At 43.8% G+C, this 22,826-nt stretch overlaps 1 protein-coding gene across 3 annotated transcripts in view; it reads left to right on the forward strand.

Moving 5' to 3' along the window:
- Positions 1 to 22,826, forward strand: part of ARHGAP9 (Rho GTPase activating protein 9) — a 203,521-nt gene that overhangs the window by 44,488 nt on the left and 136,207 nt on the right. For all 3 annotated transcript variants that reach the window (XM_040340918.1, XM_040340919.1, XM_040340920.1), the window contains 2 exons: positions 8,647 to 8,874; positions 18,674 to 18,745. In XM_040340918.1, coding sequence (XP_040196852.1) covers positions 8,647 to 8,874; positions 18,674 to 18,745 — 300 coding nt within the window. The remainder of the gene's footprint in view (positions 1 to 8,646; positions 8,875 to 18,673; positions 18,746 to 22,826) is intronic.

Here is a 22,826-nt window from a genome sequence, read left to right on the forward strand (position 1 = left end):
GAGTCAGGGGTGGAGTCAATTGGGGGACGGCAAAATGAGGTTTCGCCTAGGGTGTCAAAAATCCTTGCACCAGCCCTGATACTAAATGTCAGTCGGTTTCTATTGAATGACCTCTAATGTTGGGTGTGCTACTTGTGCAGATGTTGCTGCGTTATGCATAACTATTAGGCCTCGTACACACGATAGGTTAACCAGAGGACAACGGTCTGAAGGACCGTTTTCACCGGTCAAAACCGATCGTGTGTGGGCCCCATAGGTTATTTAACCATAGGTTAAAAAAAAGACAACTTGCTTTAAAATTAACCTATGGATTGGTAACCGATAGGTCAAAACCGATCGTTAGTAGGCACAACCATCGGTTAAAAATCCACGCATGCTCAGAATCAAGCCGACGCCTGCTTGGAAGCATTGAACTTCGTTTTTTTCAGCACGTCGTTGTGTTTTACGTCACCGCGTTCTGAGACGATCTGTTATTTAACCTATGGTGTGTAGGCGTGATGGACCATCAGTCAGCTTCATCGGTTATCCTAGGACAACGGTCCTTCAGACCGTTGTCCTCTGGTTAACCTATCGTGTGTACGAGGCTTTAGTCTAGTTCTTTCCAATTTACAATGGGGTGCCTTGAGGTTGTATATAATTTTAAAGGGTGCCCTGACTGAAAAAAAATTGAGAAACACTACCCTATATTGCTGTTCTGTTGTCAACTGTAATGCCGAGTACACACGATCATTTTTCGGGTTCTAAAAAATTAGGTTTTTAAGGGTCTAGAAAAAACAAAGTTTTTTTTAACTTGATCATTAAAACGTTGTTGCCTACACACGATCGTGAAAAAAAAAATGCTCTAGCAAAGCGCGGTGACGTACAAAACGTACGACGGCACTATAAAGGGGAAGTTTCATGCGGATGGCGCCACCCTTGGGGCTGCTTTAGCTGATTTTGTGTTAGTAAAAGACGATTCGCGCTTTTCTGTCTGTTACAGCGTGATGAATGTGCTTACTCCATTGCGAACGCTAGTTTTACCAGAACAAGCGCTCCCGTCTCATAACTTGCTTCTGAGCATGTGCGGATTTTTCACGTCATTAAAGCCCACACACGACCATTTTTTACAACCCGAAAAACGACATCGTTAAAAAACGTTGTGAAAAAAATAGAGCATGTTCGAATTTTTTTTTGCCCATTTTTTAGAACCCGAAAAATGCTCTGAAGCCCACACACGATCGTTTTTAATGACATTAAAAAAAAATCATTTTTTAGAACCCGAAAAATGATCGTGTGTACGCGGCATCAGATTTTACATTTCCCATCACTTTCTGTCCCAGTGATTATGATCATCATGGAAAGTAGTGTGAATTTCTGCATTTGGGACACAGAGGACAATAGTAGCACTTCCTTATTCTAAAAGAGAAAAAAAAGTATTTGCTTTAGAAACATTTAAGCAGTATTAGGAGAGTCACAAGGGTATTTATTTTAAAATAAACAGCATGTCGTTCAGCAAGTTAGATGAGGTTAGTTCCTTAAAATATGTTTGTAGAAACCATTCCTACATTATGTATTTGTTGTCATAAAATTGAAGTTTTACGGTTCAGTAAAAACTCTTCTCTACAATACGTCAAAAAATTCCACCATGTGTGAAAGATTGTTGGTAGATGACCAGTACAAGAGGAGAAAGCAGGATTCCTATAGTTGACCCCTTACCTTGGTTGCTAAGGGTCCACTTCTGCTATTTTCCTATATGTAAGCAGAAAGGTTTATTGGTTCCTAAAGGCAGTGCTGCGCAATCACTAGACCCCAGTTTTGAAGCTGCCTTATAACCGATGTAAGAGGAGGAAGGGTGTGCATGCATCGTGTGTGCAGTTCTGTTCATCATATGGGGAAACCTCTATTTTCACAGCTTTGGGACACACAGCCATTTGGGGCCAGATTCACAAAGTATTGCCCTGGCACAGTGTATCAGAGATACGCTACGCCGCTGTATCTTACCTGGTGGAATTTCGAATCCAGGAAGATTTTGCGCCATAAGTTACGGCGGCGTAGTGTATTTCTCGGCGCGTATTTCAAATTGGGCGGGTAGGAGGCGTGATTCATTTAAATGAAGCGCGTCCCCGCGCCGATTGAAATGCGCATGCTCCGTTTCGAAATTTCCCGCCGTGCTTTGCGCGAAATGACATCGCACCGACGTCATTTTTTGAACGTAGACGTGAGTTACGTCCTTTCCTATTCATGGACGACTTACGCAAAAAAAATAAAAAATCAAAATTCGACGCGGGAACGACGGCCATACTTTAACATGGCAAGTCTATCTATACTCCACGAAATAGCAGCTTTAACTATACGCCGGGAAAAGCCGACTAGCGACGACATAAGAGAATGCGACGGCCGCGCGTACCTTCGTGGATCGACGGAAAAAGCTAATTAGCATACCCGACGCGGAAAACGACGCGAACTCCACCCAGCAGGCGCCGAAGTATTGCACATACGATCCGAAGGCGTACGAAGCCGTACGCCTGTCGGATCGAAGCCAGAAGCCGTCGTATCTTGGTTTGAGGATTCAAACTAAAGATACGACGCGGCAAATTTGAAAGTACGCCGGTGTATCAGTAGACATACGAGCTGAATTGCGGTGCGTTGACAGCAGATATTGCTGTGCTTTCTATTCTTTCATTCAGATGATCCATTTTGCAAAAGTTTTTATTCTTGGAATTTGATATTTTTCATCTGGACACCAACAATAATGCGTATAAAACATTTTTGCTGAAGTGCTGTTATCGAAATATAGGCCTCCTTTCACATGGACGTTTCGATCGGGTCTGTCTGTCAGTTTTTCAGGCGGACATAATCAGAACCTCCATGCTTGCCGGCATCCGATCCGCTCTGCTAAAAATAGACGGAGGATAGAAACAGATGACATTTAGATGGAAACAGACAGCCTATCTGTTTCCATCTAAATGTCATCTGTTCCTATCCTCCGTCTATTTTTAGCAGAGCGGATCGGATGCCGGCAAGCATGGAGGTGATTGCCCCATAGAGAACAGAAGGCTGTGTCTGTGTCCACTCTGCATCAGTGGAGCAGACACAGACCTGTCATCCTCCTGCTCAGCGGAGATCAGCGGGAAGATCCTCTGCTGAGTGGGCGGATCCGCTGTCGGCGCGTGCCCTGGGTGAAGGGGCCATAAACTCAGAATGAATAGGTTACATATAAGCCTATTAGAGTGCAGCTTTCAACTGCTCATTTTATTCCTCTCTGGATAGATTGACAGAGTCATACAAGGCTTGTTCACACTTTGTCTGCTATTTTCAAGCTGCTGAGAAATGGACAGCCCTCTTGCTCATTCCCCCGCAGCCAGCCAATTCACAGAGCGCAGTGGGGAACTGGTTGTAAAGATCCAAGGCTTCACTGATGGTTTCCCTTAGTGGAGATGGTGGCGGAATTCCTGGACAGGTAAGTGCCCTAATAGTAGAAGTCAGCAGCTACAGTAATCGTAGCTGCTGACTTTTATTCTTATCGGAAGGAGCCTGGAGTTCCTCCTAGAGCACTCCTGTGGTCCTACAGCTTCATAGTTATATATCTGCAGTGTGAGATCATCTAAGGTACTGAGGCACAATGAAGAGCAAGGCACGGTAAGTCAACCACAGGGGAAGATCAGCTGCAGAGAGACCATAGGCAGTACTGGTGATTACTCCTTCGTCCCTCTTTTTTGGGCACAGCTTCCAGAGTTTAGTTCTCTTTTAAATGCAGTACCTAGAATGACCCAGGGGTCAAGTCCTGGGGAAAAAGTGTGAGAACTCCCACCCAAGATCCACCAAAAAAAAAATGATACGCTCATATGCATAATTACTAAACCGCATGTTTTCTTCGCGGGATTAGAAAGAACTTTAAGCAAGTTCTTTCTAAATCCCGCGATAACTCGCGGCAGACCTCCACAATGACTCCTGGGAACAATGACAAAAGCTCCCAGGAGACATTGCGGCATCGAGGAAGTGACGGAATACCCGCACACTACCCGATGAATCCATATACAGGAAGCGGCCAGTAACATAAAGGATTACTAAGGTTCGCCTGCCTCTGACAGTGACTCGAGCTGGGCATCGCCGCTTAGTGAAGGATTGGCTCGGGCGGCTCGGCTGCTTTTGGCTGCTCTAGTCCTGCAAAGAGAACTGCGTTCCTGCTGTGAAAAAAGTGCAGGTACTCCGTTCCCACGCGTTCCCGCAGGACTTGAGCCCTGGAATCAGAATTAATCCTGTAATGCGCCTGCAAGTCTGACATCCTATGAAAATGCTAATCAATAGATTATCAAACAGAAAAACTGTGAACCTAGGATATATTATACAAACACAGGGACATAAATGAGTTCATTATAATGAAATATGACTATTACAACTCTAACAATAACTCAAGAAACTCACAAGCTATTTATTTTTCTAATGTGTGGGGAATTTCCTACTGTTGTGAACTTTGCTTGATACTCAGAAAGTTTTGGTTGTCTGTAAATGTTCTGAACTTTGATTAATGAACAGATGCAATCAATTGGCCATTGCTTTGTGTGCCAAATAACTAATAATAATGAGTTCCACTAACTACAGTAAGTGAAGTCTGTTAAAATGTATTCAAACTTTACTAATGTTGTGTTGGCATTGTGCTATTTATTTTTAGAAAAAGTACTGTACAATGATTCACAAACATTATATATATTTCTTGTATTACGAGAGGTATGGACTCCAGAGACAGAGATATAATTTTGCCCCTGCACAAATCATTAGTAAGACCTCATCTGGAATATGCAGTTCAGTTTTGGGCCCCAGTTCTCAAAAAGGATATCAGGAACTGGAGAAAGTGCAGAGAAGGGCAACCAAACTGATAAGAGGAATGGAGGAGCTCAGCTATGAGAAAAGATTAGAGGAACTGAATTTATTCACTCTTGAGAAGAGGAGAATTAGGGGGGATATGATCAACATGTACAAATATATAAGAGGTCCATATAGTGTACTTGGTGTTGAGTTATTCACTTTACGGTCAACACAGAAGACAAGGGGGCACTCTTTACGTCTAGAGGAAAAGAGATTTCATCTCCAAATACGGAAAGGTTTCAAGGTTTCTTCACAGTAAGAGCTGTGAAAATGTGGAACAGACTCCCTCCCGAGGTGGTTCTGGCCAGCTCAGTAGATTGCTTTAAGACAGGCCTGGATTCTTTCCTAAATGTACATAATATAACTGAGTACTGACATTTATAGGTAAAGTTGATCCAGGGTAAATCCGATTGCCTCTCGGGGGATCAGGAAGGATTTTTTTCCCCTGCTGTAGCAAATTGGATCATGCTCTGCTGGGGTTTTTTGCCTTCCTCTGGATCAACTGTGGGTATGGAGTTGGGTGTATGGGATTGTATTGTGCTTTTTATTTTGTTTGTTTATTTATTTATTTTGTTGTGGTTGAACTGGATGGACTTGTGTCTTTTTTCAACCTGACTAACTATGTAACTATATAACATTGTAAAAACGTATAAATGTCCAGACAAAATCTTTTTTCATTTGGAGGTGACACAGTGACAGGAAGTGATGGGAAATATTTATATATTAATATTATTATTATCATCATCATACAGGATTACGATTAGATTTAGTGACAACTGTTGTACAGCGCTTTACAAAATGAAAGCAGACAGTACAGTTACAATACAATTAAATTAAATACAAGAGGAATCAGAAGGCTCTGCTTACAATCTAAGAGGGAGGGTTAAAGTGGTAGTAAACTTGGGCATGTTTAAAAAACAAAACCTGCAAGGTAAAGGCATAATGTGCTAATATGCATTGTATACTAGTACATTATGAAATACTTACCTTAGAACGAAGCCCTCCAGCCGCGTGCTTTTGCCGCTGACATGGCTTTTATCTTCACCCGGTCTTACTTCCGGGTTTACATGCTCCGGCCGCATGACTGGCCGAACCAAGATGATGTCACTCCCGGGAGTCACGGGCACGGCACACCGCTCTGAGCGAACGGCACGGGTATGCTGTTCCTTCAGAGCATATGCGCCGGTGACGTCACTGGCTCCATGCTATGTGAATATCTCCTAAACACTGCAAGTTTAGAAGATTTTCACTGTACCTACAGGTAAGCCTTATTATAGGCTTACCTGTAGGTAAAATTAAAAAAAAAAGTTTACTACCACTTTAAGTGATACTAAAGGTAATAACTGTGGAGTATGAATATGGAGAAAGTAAAAAAGACTTATTTGCATAGTCAGGTTAAAAAAAGCCCATCTAGTTGATTAGTTAGAAGCAGCGTAGGCTTCTTATAAAGATATGGGTTTTCAGGGGAACACTTAAAAATGGAGTAGGAGATAGGGACACATTGAGATAAGTAGTCCCAGGGGATGAGAGATGCTCTAGAGAAGTTCTGGAAACAAGCATGGGAGAATTTGACAACGGAAGCTAGAGAGTAAAGTATTATATGTTGACCTCATAAAGGATCCTATGGAGGAAATGACAATTTAAGTAATTGGCATGCCCTTTTACCAAACCATCTACAGAAGGGGATGGAGAAGTTCTGCTCTTCCTCCTGCTGCTTTTAAAAAAAAAGGTTCCAAAAGGCTACAGGACCATTCACAAAGCAGCTCATGCATGTGCAGTGGGCAGCCAGCTGTGGTTTTTGTAGCTTCTGACTTTTATTTTTGTTCCGAACTGACTGAACAGCCACTTTAATCTGTATGTACTTACACTGTAAATGGGCTAGACAAAGTTATATGTACTCTGCAATCATCATCATTTTTTCAGCCCAGAATACATATGAGCAAAGTGCATATTTACACAAACCATAAAGATAATGGATATTTGCTAAAACTGAATAACAAAAGTGAAAGTAAAAAGTTAAACTGAGATAAAAACAATTAGGATTGTGGACACAAATGTTCTAGACTAGGTATTTGGAGCTGTATGTATTTCCAATTCTGTACCAGACATGTATGCAAGGCCAGAGTTTTACCACCGAAGCCCGTAGTTTCCTAGCTTCAGCACAAAAAGGGTTTGCTGTTGTTTTACTAGTCATAATCTGGTTTGAAATACTATAATATTGTGTGTATAAAAAATAAGACAAAAAACTTTGCCAGTACCATTTATAGGCATGTGCCTAATGGTGTCATGCATGTACAGTGAGGAAAAAAGGTATTTGATCCCCTGCTGATTTTGTATGTTTCTATGTTTGAATCTATAATTGGTAGGTTTATTTTAACAGTGAGAGACAGAATAACATCAAAAATATCCCCCCAAAAAACGCATTTCTAAAAAGTTATAAATTGATTTGCATTTTAATAAGTGAAATAAGTATTTGATCCCCTATCAATCAGCATAAATTCTGGCTCCCAGGTGTCTTCTATACAGGTAACGACTAACAAGCTGAGATTGGGAGCACTCTCTTAAAAGGAGTACTCCTAATCTCAGATTGTTACCTGTATAAAAGACACCTGTCCACAGAAGCAATCAATCAGTTTCCAATCTAATATGAACAGTAACTGGGGTCTGTAGCCTTGAATGATACCAACAGCATCTGCAATGAGGAACGAGAATGCTTCCTGGCCGATCCACACCTAAAGGGGAGGCTTCCTGCAGTGGAGATAGACATAGTCCCTGCACTATCCCGACTCCTCTGAAACCTTTCCCTACTTCTAAGCACTATCCCTGTCAGACGGGGAACCTGCCCCTACACTAGCCACTTGCATAAAGCGTGCCAAACCCAGGAGCAAGAGTCTTAAAGCGGAGGTTCACCCATAGCGAACACATTTTCCCCTTAGCTTCATGCTCGTTTTGTCTAGGGGAATCGGCTATTTGTTTTAAAATATGATCCGTACTTACCCGTTTACGAGATGCATCTTCTCCGCCGCTTCCGGGTATGGGCTGCGGGACTGGGCGTTCCTTGATTGACAGTCTTCCGAGAGGCTTCCGACGGTCGCATCCATCGCGTCACGATGTTCCAAAAGAAGCCGAACGTCGGTGCGCAGGCGCAGTATAGAGTCGCACCGACGTTCGGCTTCTTTCGGCTACGAGTGACGCGATGGATGCGACCGTCGGAAGCCTCTCGGAAGACTGTCAATCAAGAAGGAACGCCCGCTCCCGCTCCCGAAGACCCATACCCGGAAGCGACGGAGAGGATGCATCTCGAAAACGGGTAAGTACGGATCATATTTTAAAACAAATAGCCGATTCCCCTAGACAAAACGAGCATGAAGCTAAGGGGAAAATAGAAAAAAAACCCGAATTGGGTGAACTCCCGCTTTAAATAGACCCAAGATGGCTGACAAAGTCACATGAGGTTCCAATTGGACAGCTGTCATCCTGTGACCACAGGAAGTCATCACAACTTCCTTCCCCTTTTGCATTGCTGCTTCAGGTGAACATCACCTACAGTGTGGAGTACAGACTGCAGCTGCCTACAGGCGATGTAATAAAACTTGATGGCAGAGTATATGAAAAAGATGCCAGAAATGCCAATACTTTTGACAATATAGTGTATATCAATGTGTGATGGAGGTATCCTCTGTGCCATTATATGGAGGAGCAGGGGTCTGATATAACATTTAAAGTAAAAATAGACACTTTGAGAAAATGTCCTTATATATTTTATATTAATTAACATGTAACATTGTCTGCTTTATAAAGGTGAGTTTGGCCAACACAATGCAGGACACTCCAGTCTACTGCAATCTGGAGGATTTGAAGAGGACACATGGAAACCCTCCTAGCCCCACGTATCCTCCTATAGACGTTCGGGATAACTGGGAATGTTATGTGGATCCATCAACAGGCAGGAACTTCTTCATTAACATAGAAACTAAAGAGAAAACATGGAAGCCTCCCAGGAAGTCCAGAGACAAGACATCAGGATGTGTGGGTACACTTATGATTTTCTTTATCTACCATTGCATTATATACAGAGTACAGAGTTGAGGGGTGTGCTGTGTACAGGGGGCAGGCTTGAAAGGTGTGCTGTGTATAATATGCAGGGTTGAGGGTGCGCTGTGTACAATGTGCAGTGTTGAGGGGTGCACTGTGTACAGAGTGTAGGGTTGAAGGGTGCACTGTGTACAGAGTGCAGGTTTGAAGATTGCACTATATACAGAGTGCAGGGTTGAGGGGTGCCCTATGTACAGAGTGCAGGGTTGTGGGGTGCGCTGTGTACAGAGTGCAGGGCCAATATTGCACTATATACAGAATGCAGGGCAGAGCGGTGCCCTATGTACAGAGTATAGAGTTGAGGGGTGCCCTACTTACAGAGTGCAGGGTTGAGGGGTGAGCTGTGTACAGAGTGCAAGATTAAGGGATGAGCTGTGTAGAGAGTGCAAGGTTGAGCTGTGTACAGAGTGCAGGGTTGAGGGGTGTGCTACGTACAAAGTGCAGTGTTAAGGGGTGCACTGTGTACCCCCAAGTCCCCCCAATCCAAAGCTCTCTTCCCATATTTCAGTATAGAGCTGAGTCCCCCCTATCCTCTCCCACCAACCTAAAAGGCATTAGAGAGAGCAGCTACAACTCTGGCCCCATACACACGACCAAACATGTATGCTGAAACTGGTCCGCGGGCCAGTTTCAGCATACATGTTCGGTCGTGTGTGGGCGCGAGCGGGCCGAATTCCAGCAAACATTTGCCCGCCGGGCCTTTTCCCAGCGGGCAAATTTTCCTGGACGTGTTTTAAAACCGTCCGCTGGAATCCTGCCCGCTCGGACATGTACGGTCGTCAGTACAGACCTACCGTACATGTCCAGGCGCCCGCCGTCCCTCGCATGCGTCGAATGACTTCGACGCATGCGTGGAAGCCTTTAAATGGCAGGCCCGCCCACGTCTCCGCGTCATCGCCGCGTCATCGTCGCGGCGACGACGCGGACACGCCCCGCGTATTGTTTATGCGCGGACTTCTGTACGATGGTGTGTACAACCATCGTACAGAAGCACTCTGGCAGGCATGTACGGTGAAAACGGTCCGACGGACCGCTTTCACCGTACATGTTTGTTCGTGTGTACCCGGCCTTACAGTTATGCCTAGTACACATTTACGGGATTCCTGGCGGTAAAAAGTCAGACAGGAAAACTGTGATGGAGCATACACACGGCCAGGATTCCCGACCAAAGCTCACATAGGAAAACTGCCGGGAAAAAGACCGCCGGGAATCCCGTCGGGAAAAGAGCTGGTACTCCTTTTTTCCGGCAGTTTTCCTGTCAGGAAAACTGCGATGGAGCATAAACACGGTCGGTTTTCCCAGTCAAAAGCTCTCATGGCAGTTTTCCTGACGGGAAAACCGGTCGTGTGTACGAGGCATAAGAGACTCGCCCCCTCTCTCATCTTCTCTTATATAGACATGTGCAGTGCAGTGAGGGTTCTGAGTGGCTGCCAGGAGATCAGCACTTCTGTATTGACAAGCAACAGTAGTGAGCAGCAAGCAAGTGATGTGCACATAGGCTTTGCTTCCAAACATATTCATACATGGCTTTCCCATTTCATATGGAGTTCTCTTAGTTGATTTTGGAGATAGCATACAGTCTTAATTGTCTCCCCCCAGTATGTAGTTGGCATATCTGCATCAAACAGCATGGTTCTTCCACTCTCACAGTACGGTTCATTCTTTCTGCAACCCCATTTTGTTCTGGGCTGTATGGGACAGTAGTTTGAAATATTACACCAAGCTTTCTTAGAATCGCCTTTGTGTTATGCACTGTATATTCAGTTCCATTTTCTGTGCGCAATACACTCGGCATCTTGCCATATTTGTTGCTCACTTGAGCCAAATACTGTTCAAGTTTCTCTAGTACTTCCTGGAGTCGTTTTTGCCATTGGACCGCAAAGATCTGAATTAACGTTGTTTCTTAGCTCTGTTGTTACTCTGCTTTGGAAAGGCTTTTCTTTTCATTTTTCCTTTTATACAGCTGGTGCATTTCATTATTTGATCATATGGACTCATTTTTATTATGTCAGGATTTCTGTACCCAAGGAGTCTGTGCCGAGTGTGAATTCAGTTAGAATGTTTTTCTTTTTTGGCAGTATTAACCACCTCATTTCAGTTAAGCTGATACAGTTAATCGATCATTTTAGCCTTTGCAAGTAAGAGATCCCATTTTGTGAGGACACAACTGTCATCGTTTGTGAGCTTCTTCACTGACAAAAGATTAGTGTCAAGAGCAGGGACACTGTGTACATTTTCCACAGGTATCTTTCTGGTGATACTTTGGGAAATAGGACATTAAAGTAAACCATCGCCTATTCCTCCTGATTCCGATATTTGCCCATTAGCTGTGGTGATTTTTTCTGTTTTATTCTGGTCAAGGTAAATAAATACATTTCTGTCATTTGTCATGTGACTCATAGATCCTGAATCAACACACCATGCCTGCAAAGATGAGGTTCAACTTTTGAATTGAGAAACATATTCATTATCTGAAGTAAAATTAGTTTCTTCCTTCACACTATTGACCAGTTTAGTTTGGTTTTGCATTGTAGCTTTCCAATTTATGCAATCTGCTTTTAAATTACCTTTTTTCTTGCACTCAAAGCATTCACGTGTTTCTAGTTGCATGTTACTGTTTTTGTTCCTATTTTTTGTTTTAAACCACTTGATCACCGCCCTATAGACGAAAGACATCTACAAGGCGGTTCCTTAACTCTGGGAGGACGTCCATGGACGTCCTCCCAGACTCGCACTCCCGCGCGCCCTCTGGGGTGCGCACGCGGGAATGTCCGTGACCGGACCCGGCGCATCACGGTAAATCGCTGCTGATAGCGGCGGTTTACCACGTGATTGCTCCGTCCAATGACGGAGCGATCACTTGTAAACAAACCGGCGTCATGTGATGACGCCGGTTCCTCCCTCCCCTCTCTGTACCGAATTGTACAGTGTGAGAGGAGAGGGGAGAGAGTGGATGCAGCACGAGTGCTGTGGGCTGGATCTGTGACAAATGCAGTCACAGATCCAGCCATCCATCCCTGCTCAGCCATCCCTGCCCCATAACAATACACAGCAACATAACCAATCTGTGCAATACTCTGCAATACCCCACAATACTCTGCAATACGCCACACTACTCTGCAATACCCCACACTATTCTGCAATACCCCACAATACTCTGCAATACCCCACAATACTCTGCAATACCCCACAATACCCTGCTATGGGGATTTTTAAGTAGCAAAGTTTGACGCCATTCCACGAGCGTGTGCAATTTTGAAGGGTGACATGTTGGGTATCTATTTACTCGGCGTAACTTCATCTTTCACATTATGCAAAAGAATGAAGAAAAAATACTAAATTTGCTAAATTTTATAACAGAAACAAAGAAATTTTTTTTTTTTTTTACAGAATTTTCAGTCTTTTTTCTCTTATAGCGCAAAAAATAAAAAACCCAACGGTGATTAAACACCACCAAAAGAAAGCTCTATTTGTGTGAAAAAAAGGACGAAAATTTCATTTGGGTACATTGTTGTATGACTGAGTAATTGTCATTCAAATTGTGAGAGCACCGAAAGCTGAAAATTGGTCTGGTTATTAAGTGGGTTTACGTGCCTGGTGGTCAAGTGGTTAAAGCAGACTCTGTGACAGAAGCACAGTCATTAGTAATGCTTTCTGTTTTACGCTTATATTCATCTACACGCCTGCCCTTAACTTAGTCCAATGTCAGTTCATCATCTGGATGTGCATCAAGTGCTGTGACAAATGTTTTTTTTTTTAACTTTCTGGTAAGCCGCTTAGTAATAGTACTGCAACATGAAAATCTTTTATTTCTTCTCCTATACATCTAAGGCGTTCAGTCATTTCCAAGACATGCCTTATGTAATCCTGCATATCCTGGCCTTTCATCAGCTTGGTTTGGTAAAGCTTTCTAATCAAATACAGTTTATTGCTGAGATTCGCTCTTTTAAACACCTATTGTAATGCTTCCCACATTTCTTTAACAGTTTCACATATATGTATGATTTGATCATCTTCTATGCCAAGAGAGATTGTGCTCTGAACATTTTGGTCTTTCTCTATCCACTCATCTAAAGGCTTGACTTAATTTATACATTTCCACATACTTTCACTTATTAACAGCATTTTCACCTTAAAATTCCAAGACTCGTAATTCTGATTTGTCAGATTTGTAAATGAAAGCTCTGTTGCAGCTGTGATACTGCCCATTTTATTTTATTTTTTTGCAGTCTTCTTGCTGTTGCTTTATCTTGCACCTATCTGCTGTAGCTGGCTATGACTGGGCTATGACTGGGTTCTCAGCTTTTCTCTGGGTGTCTGGGCGATTCCTGGGCCCATAAGCTGTTAGAGATTTTGTATAGCGCTTTACAGAACAGACGATGTACAATCCATATGGGCTTTGCTGCTTAGCTGCAGACAGTTAACAGGAAACTTTATTACAGAGAAAAGATATAGAGCATACCATAAATGCAACTACAATTTTGTTGTGCTATAAACAAAAATAATCAATAACCTCCCTTTGTGTGGATATAAACAGTCCACAAAGTGAATATAAAATACAGTGCTGAAAACAAATAATTAATTAAAGCGGAGGTTCGGCCAAATACAGCAGCTGCTGACTCTTAAAAAATGGACACTTACCTGTCCAGCGCGCCCACGATGTCAGCAGCCGAGGCTGAGCAATCGCTCGGTCCTCGGCGGCTTCCGCCGCCATCCTCGATGAGGGAATCAGGAAGTGAAGCCTTGCGGCTTCACTGCCCGATTCCCTACTGCGCATGCGCGTGGATCGCGGCACGCTGTCACTGGTCCCCGCTCTCTCCTGGGAACAGTGTTTTCCAGAAGACAGCGGGGGGATGACGTGCCAGGCTGGATTCCCTGCGGGGATCCGAACCCGGAAGTGGTGCAAATACCTGTCTCAGACAGGTATCTGCACCCCCCTCCCCCTGAAAGGTGTCAAATGTGACACCGGAGGGGGGAGGGATCCAAAAAGCGGAAGTTCACTTTTTAAAAAAAAACTGTGCTAACATAATTCACTCCTTAAATGAATGTGTATGAGAAAATCCACTGTGAAAAAATGAATGTAAAATATTCAACAAATGTCCTAAGGTATACAAGATTCAATGGAGTGTCGTCTAAAATTTTTAAACTGAAAATGTAATGTATTTTTTACGGTGGACTTTTTTGTCATGCACATACAGTACATTTGAGAAGTGGATTATCTATGCACTGATTTATGTATTAATTGTTTGTTTTTAGTGCTGTATTTTGTATATTTGATATACATTCAGAATATCCTTGTATGTTAATTGAAAACAGTTATGCAAATGTTAAGGTTCCTTCTCAGAAGTTAGACCCAAATCCTACTCCCTCATATAAGGAAGTTTACTCCCTCATATAAGGGATCAGAGATCCCCCTCTCTGATCTACGTCTTGGGTACACCACTTCTCATATAGAGTTACCTCAGAGTCTTGAGTAACCTTGGGTCTTAGGGAGCGTAAAAAAAATTAAGATCTGGTAAAACTGAAAGGTCTCTGATGGAGGCATTTTTAGTTCTGCTCGACAATGTTTTCCAGTAAATGGGCCCCTCGGCATCATAAAGTGACCTATTATATAAAGACTTTTGTTTAGCCGCCATCGAAAAGCTTCTGGGTCCTGACCAGGTGGGAAGGTGGGATTTCGTAAAGAGGTGAGCTAGCAGGTCAAAAGATGAAACAAGGTTTGTGTTGTTCTGTACCCTGACCCAGGCAGCCAGAGAATTATAAAGAGTAGGAGCCAAGATAGGCGGGTATCGTTTCTCAGGCTGCCATTTGATGAAATCCAGAAGGGCTGAGTATGCTGCATGTCTTTCCATAGCGAGCCAGTCTTGTTTTTCTTTGCAGGAATAAACCACAGAACTGAGCCACCTGGGTGGCCTGGTAAATGGGGAAGCATTAGGTTCAGAGGTCCAAGGCCTTCCCTCAATCTGTGAGCAAATAAGACCTTTTTCGACAGTCTATCTTGATAGAATGGAAGTTGCTCATCCAGGACAGGTCATGACCTGCCCACCCTTGCAGGTCCTCCTCAAATGTTTTGTAAAGGGGTAGATAATGCACTTGGTATAAAGAAGTAATCAAAGGCACAAGATGAATGCCCAGTTTTCCATACAAATGGGAAAGCAGATTGCAAGTGGGACACCTGTGACATGGGAATGTTTATGTTCATTCCCACCAATTCGTGGGTGTGACAGACTCAACTGGGACAGAGGCTTTTGGAGGAGACTGCAGGCTAACCTCTTGCCTACTGACTTTGGGCCCTGGCTTGTAAGGGAGCACTACTCTTTGGGGGTGGGTGTGCCTGAGGGACCCTTGGAGTAGTATTGTTGCTGATGCAAGTCCATGTCTTCCCAAAACACACATACTCTTGAAATCTAGGCCCGGGATCCATATTTACGGCATAGATGCCCCATTACCAGCAATGAATACTTTAAATTGTGATACTCAGAGCAGATGTTAATATCATCAGCTCAAAGAAACCTGATTCTTGAGGTCTCCTGCTATATTGTGCTATGTGTCTTTATCCCATTGTATAATTTCCCCATTATGTGCCTCCTCGTTGTGCTGTTCCATTGTTCTATTGTTTGTGTCTGTCTGATCAGCTCTGTGTGTATATTTATGATAATACATAATGTACTTTGTTTTCAGATGGTCTGGTCACCCCCGACTAATCACGGCTAGTTGTTTAATTAACTTACCGTTTATAGTATATGCTGGCTGTTGTTTAGCTATGTTAATTATATTCCTGTTTACAGTTTGTATTGTTAGGGTAATATGGTCAGGAGGTGAATATCCTCCTGTGGGTATAAAGTATGTGTCTGAGTTTCAATAAGTAGTCATTCCTTTGGATTTTATCTCACATCTTGTCTGTGTATGATGGTTGGGGTAAAAAGTGCTGGTATTAGCCTTCAGTCTGCTTGGAACAGTTTGGAGGGCAGGTGGCACTGTTTGGCAGAAGGAAGCACCTAAGCAAGGTGCCCAAGCGGTTCTGTCACAGTGGGCATTGATCTTAAGGCCTGAGATTGTTCCAGGTCATTCAAGAGTTGAGTAATATTAGTCAGAGATATTAATAGGGGATGTCATAAATAAGAGCAAATCATCTGCGAAAAGACCGCACTTGTGGATTTAATTCCAACAAACCACCCATTGGATGTTAGGGTCTGACCGAATAGCTATTGCCAGGGTTTCAATAGTTGTTATTAATCAGGAAGATCGGTCAGCAGTTCTCGACCTCTTCCGGGTCCTTACCCAGTTTGGGATTGATCGAAATGAAGGCTGTATTCATTTTAAAGTCGAGAGATGGACCCCTTAGGGTGTTGAAAAATTACTCTAGATGGGTGGCCAGAGTCAGTGCAAATTTCTAATAATATAATGTAGGTTACCATAAAATGTATGAAATTCCTTTGGGGCTTTCTGTGGGTCCTGGGTATACGCTCCATCCACCTGCTCTGCCCTGATCTGCAGGGGATCAGCAGACAGATCCCCTGCTGATCTAAACAGAGCCCATGCCAAGTTAAAGGGGCCTAATAGCATTAGGCTACATGTACACTAGCCTTAACTGACCGCAGGAAAACGCAAAACTCTGCAAAAACATGCCGCATTTTATGTTTTCTCGCAGTCGGTGGTCAAAACGCTCCTATTCTAAACACGATTCTTCCACATTCAAGAGAGGGATGTTTAACCTCATCTAAACGCAACAGCTCCTAAATTCTGCTAAAAACCTGTGTGTAAATGGACACATAGGGCCAGATTCTCGTAGACTGGCGTATATTCGTGGCGGCGTAACGTATCTGATTTACGTTAAGCCGCTGCAACTTACATGGGCAAGTGCTGTATTCTCAAAGCACTTGCTCCATAAGTTGCGGCGGTGTAGCGTAAATCGGCCGGCGTAAGCACGCCTAATTCAAATGTGGAAGGGGGGTGTTTTTTATGTTAATCAACTGTGACCCGACGTGATTGACGTTTTTCACGAACGGCGCATGCGCCGTCCGTGGAAATCTCCCAGTGTGCATTGCTCCTAATACGCCGCAAGGACATATTGGTTTTGACGTGGACGTAAATGACGTACAGCCCCATTCACGGACGACTTACGCAAACAACGGAATTGTTTACATTTCCGACGCGGGAACAACGGCCATACTTAACATTGGCTGCGCCTCATAGACCCAGGGGCAACTTTACGCCGGGAAAAGCCTAATGTAAACGTTGTAACTTTACTGCGTCGGCCGCGCGTACGTTCGGGAATTCGTGTATCTAGCTAATTTGCATACTCGACGGGGAAATCGACGGAAGCGCCACCTAGCGGGCAAAAAAAAAAATGCAGTTAAGATCCGACGGCGTAAGAGACTTACGCCTGTCGGATCTACTGAATATCTATGCGTAACTGATTCTATGAATCAGTCGCATAGATACGACGGTGCTAGGCAGAGATACGACGGCGTATCTGGAGATGCGCCGTCGTATCTCTTTTGTGAATCTGGGCTATAGGCTTTTATGGAGTTGGATTTATGAGGTTTGGAAAGAAAATGACAAAAGCTACTAAACTCAAGTTTAGGAGCTGCCAGTGTACATGAAGCCTTTAGCTAGAAATCTAATTGTTATGATTTTTTTCATTGTCATATTGGTACTCTAACAGAGGGCTATGCAGGTTGTTTCATGGTTTTATTTGGCTTGAACAAATACCACGTTCACTGTTAGAAATTCATTAGTTCAAGAAAAAAAGTTCCATCCTCCTTCAAATTTTCTCGAAGCTACGGTTGAAAACAAATGTCAATTAATCCCCACTAACCTTTAGAAAACCCTTTTTTCAAACCAAATTCTGCTGATGTATGGCCAACTGAGCGGAGGTAAACTTAGTGGCTTCCCTTTAACATACAATAAATCAGGGGTCTCCCAACTTTTCAAACAAAGGGCCAGTTTTCTGTCCTTCAGACTTTAGGGGGGACTTACTGTGGCCAGTGGGGCTAAAAAAATGTCTCAGGCCCAGCTTTAGTGAGAATAAACATTGCCTCAGGGTTGGTGGTCAGTAGGAGGTGGAATAATATCCCCTCATTGATATTAGTGGGAAGAATCAATGCCCAACCACCAGTGGAAGGAATAGTGCCATATATTATTGGGAAGAATAATGCCCCAAGGGCTGGATAAAGGCTAGCAAAGAGCCGCATCTGGCCATTGGGCCGCAGTTTGGAGACCACTGCAACAAACCAATAACTATGAATTCCACTTTCAAGTTCACCTTTGGTGTGGCCTTAACAGAAAGGGCAAATATAGAAATTGCTGAAGGTTTATCTTGACAGGGGAGCGAGAGCTGCCAAAGTTACCTTTTCCATTTAACAAGCTGGTGATTGGTTGCTAGGCAGTCCAAACAACCAATCACCAGCTTGTTATTAGGAAAAGCAAACTTTGGCTGCTCCTGCCCAACCCCCTCCCTGTTCTGCCCCGCCCCCACCTCATCTAGTTCTTTGCGACTCCCGCCGTATGCCAGGCCCTGCTAAGAGAATGAAAGGGGGCGGAGGCTATAAGGAGAATCAGCCCCCATTCAAACACACCTGCCGGCGGAACCTGCTCTCCCCCCCTCCGATGCAGCTTTATACTCGCCCTTAGCTTATTTCTACTCGCCTAATGCGAGCAGTGGAAATTTTGAATACTGTTTTATACCATTGTAATGTTCAGCTTGTAATTGTGTTCTCTGTTTAATCAGGCTGTTACCCCTCCCATCGACTTGGAGTCATCAGAAGATGGCGAAGATCCAGGCTCCACATCTCAGTCAGAGGTGAGGTGTTATATGTACTGACTGCACTAGAAAGAATGATCTTGGGAAATCCCATGCAGTGGGTGTGTTTATTTGTGCATATTTTCATATTCCATGTGAAAGTCTTGCCTATAGAAGGAATATATCAAATGTGGGCATCATGAATATGAGCGCTAGCTATTCATAGCAGTAATGACTTTCGATGTTACCAAACAAAATTGTTCCTATGTGGACATAATTACATTCAGGAGATAGTCAAAGGCATCAGATGATGTTGATTGAACAAAACAGTTTTATAATATGCACAGTGAGTATGAATACTGTGTAAAGAAAAAAGTAAAAAATCTATTATATTTACATTTCATGAAATGAAGAGCTTAGCAACCCACATACTTAGGAGGACCTAGTGCAGGATCCTTACTCCACCTGCTCCGAGTTCACAGTGGAGAGAATACTGACTGCATTGCCAGCCCAGTGTATCTGGGACTTTTTAGCACTGCTACCTCTCTCATAAAGTGTTTTCAATTATATATCAATAATGGGCCAGATTCTTAGAGGAGATACGACGGCGTATCTCCAGATACGCCGTCGTATCTCTGCGTCCGGCGGATCGTATCAATGCGCCTGATTCTTAGAATCAGTTAAGCATAGATATCTATTAGATCCGACAGGCGTAAGTCTCTTACTCCGTCGGATCGTAACTGCAATTTTACGCTGGCCGCTAGGGGCATGTATGCTGATTTACGCGTCAAAATATGTAAATCAGCTAGATATGCGAATTCACGAACGTACGCCCGGCCGACGCAGTACAGTTACGCCGTTTATGTTAGGCTTTTCCCGGTGTATAGTTACCCCTGTTATATGGTGGCGTAAGTGCGGCGTAGAAAAAGTGTAGTATGGCCGTCGTTCACGCGTCGAAATTTGAAAAAGTTACGTCGTTTGCGTAAGTCGTCCGTGAATGGGGCTGGACATCATTTACGTTCACGTCGAAACCAATGACGTCCTTGCGGCGTACTTTGGAGCAATGCACGCTGGGAAATTCCACGGAGGCGCATGCGCCGTTCGGGAAAAACGTCAATCACGTCGGGCCACAGTACATTTACATAAAACACACTCCCCTGATCCAAATTTAAATTAGGCAGGCTTACGCCGGCCGATTTACGCTACGCCGCCGCAACTTACGGAGCAAGTGCTTTGAGAATACAGCACTTGCCCGTCTAAGTTGCGGAGGCGTAACGTAAATCGGATACGTTACGCCCGGGCAAAGTTACACGGATCTACCTGAATCTGGCCCAATAGCTTGTTTTTTTCTAAATGATATTCAGTGGCATATATGCAGCAAAAAAAAGGGAATCAATTATTCTTATTCCTGACATTCTGGTATGATTTGCAATAAGCCGTCAGTGTGGCAATGTGCACAGTATTTCCAAACTCTACTTCCTGCTGTTATTATATCTTATCTTTTCATTTGAAAGAAAATAATCTGAAATAAAGCCCGCATGCGCACCATTACTATAAATAAAGCTATTAGGGATATGATGTAATCTGAGCTAAAGCCTATAATCACCTTACAAAACAACCTTTAAAAATGTACTTTTTTGTTGCTATATAAACTGAACCAGATGTGGGGATTGTTCCTTCTTAGATGGATGTTGGCAGAAAGGTTTTGGTCATATGTTGTATTCAGACTATAAATTGTGACAATCAGACATGATATTTTGCCATTTAAGCCTGCCATAAATGTATCGAATCTCGGCAGGTTCAGCAGTGATTTGATCCATGTATGGGCAGATTAGTTATACTGAAGTCAACCCATCGATTGAATTCAGTACAACCAGCCTGTCTGATATGTTGCAAAATATTACTGCTGACGGTTATGGCCGCTGGCAGTAATCATTTTTCTGTGGCCTGGGAAGGCTCTACGCTGGCAGAACACAATAGTACTGTGGTAGGGATTCCACCACTTACTGTGCTGATGGGGGAATTGAGTGACAGTGATTTTCCTGCACAGGTTGTAGGAAAGAACATTTTATATTTTATGGGTTGCCTTACTGGCTGTTTCTCAGCACTGCAGCTCAGATTTTTGTTATACACACCTGAATTCATTAGTGGACTTTAGATGCTTGCCACCCACCCAAAGTCCTTTTACTGTGGATGGGCGTCACAGCCAGGCTAGGTGACATACTGATACACCCTTGGGGTGTGCAGTGGCATGATCCCATGACCACTCTGTCTGGTGGACACAGAGATCATGTCGTTCTGTACCTGGCTGCTGTGAGTGGCTGGGGTATCATGTGATCGCTATAATTGGTCATAGCAATCACATGATTACAATGTCAGCAAAATAGTCATGAATGGCTTCCATTCATGACTGTATTGTGATGCTGTGCTTGGCCCACAGCTATCACATAGTACCTGGGCCAATAAAAGCACCCTGTACCATGTGATTGGCTGTAGCCAATCATAGCATGTCAACAGTAAAGCCCTGTACACACGATCGGTCCATCCGATGAAAACGTTCTGATGGACTGTTTTCATCGGTTAACCGATGAAGCTGACTGATGGTCAGTCGTGCCCAGGGCCGGCCTTTGGGGTGTGCGAGCTGTGCGGCCGCACAGGGCGCCATGGGCAAAAGGGGCGCCGTACGGCCATCACAGCTCGCAGAATGTGAGTAGCAGTCAGTTACTCACATGATCATCACAGGAGTCCGACTCCTATGAATCACAGCAGCAGGCGCTGCCAGGTCCCCCTGCCCTGGGACAGGGTGAAGAGCAACGCATCGTCTGTGGCACCTGAAAAAAAATGGCTGCTGCCGACCCCGACAGGCACACTGCGCATGAGCCGCCGCTGCTCGGGAAAGCCCAAAAACGCCCGGATATTCTCGGGCAGAGGGCGCATGCGCAGTGGTGGCTAAGCGCCAGGCAGCGTAATTTTTAAATGCAAAACCGCACCGTCCACCAAAAGGTAAGTCACACTGAGCCCCTGGCCCTGCATGTATCTACTTTTTCAGATAAAAAGAAAAAAAAAAAATATTTACTTTTTATAGCCAGCCTACACACAGAAGGGGAGGAGGATATAAGGGACTTAAAATAATAATAATAATAAAAAAAAGAAGTAAAATACAATTATTATTTGTTATAAATATTTTTTTCCTCTTTGTGTATGTTTAGGTGACCAGGGGGCGAAGGGTAAAGATGGGGGGGCGCCACAGGATTAGCTCGCACAGGGCGCCTGAACACCGAAGGCCAGCCCTGGTCATGCCTACACACCATAGGTGAAAAAAACGATCGTGTCAGAACGCGGTGACGTAAAACACAACGACGTGCTGAAAAAAACGAAGTTCAATGCTTCCAAGCATGCGTCGACTTGATTCTGAGCATGCCTGGATTTTTAACCGATGGTCGTGCCTACAAACTATCGTTTTTTTCTAACGGTTAGGTATCCTTTGGTTAAATGTAAAACAAGATTGCTTTTTTTTAACCTATGGATAAATAACCGATGGGGCCCACACACGATCGGTTTGGTTCGATGAAAACTATTATATAAATTGAATTTGAGTTCAGAGCTTGCTGACCAATTGGCAGTTAAATAGCGCAGTGTTGAATACCAAAAAATGTCCCCCTGTCAGTAAAGCGCCTGAAAAAAGCCTTATCTGCAATCCCAATGTGAAAGCCCGAGTGCTTTCAGAGCCCTTTCACACTGCCAGCACCTGAAAAATGCTGGTAAAGCGCCACTAAGACCCCTTTCACACTGGGCGTTTTTCAGGTGCTTTGGCGTTAAAAAAAAGCTCCCTCAATGGCAAGGGGGCTTTAGGTGGGGTGTATTCAACGCTCCTAAAGCGCTGCAAAGAAGCTGCTTGCAAGACTTTTTTTGACGCCCTGCCAGTGCAGCGCCTCAGTGTGAAAGCACTCAGGCTTTCACATTGAGATTGCAGATGTAGCTTCTTTCAGTCGCTTTACAGGCGCTATTTTTAATGCTAAGGCCCCTTTCACACTGGGCATTTTTCAGCCGCTTTAGTGTGAAAGCACTCATGTTTTCACATTGGGGTTGGAGATGCAGCTTCTTTCAGGCGCTTTACCGGCGTGTTTTTTAACGCAAAAGC

The sequence above is a fragment of the Rana temporaria genome, chromosome 2 (genome assembly GCF_905171775.1).
Source record: "Rana temporaria chromosome 2, aRanTem1.1, whole genome shotgun sequence".
Lineage (NCBI taxonomy): Eukaryota > Metazoa > Chordata > Amphibia > Anura > Ranidae > Rana > Rana temporaria.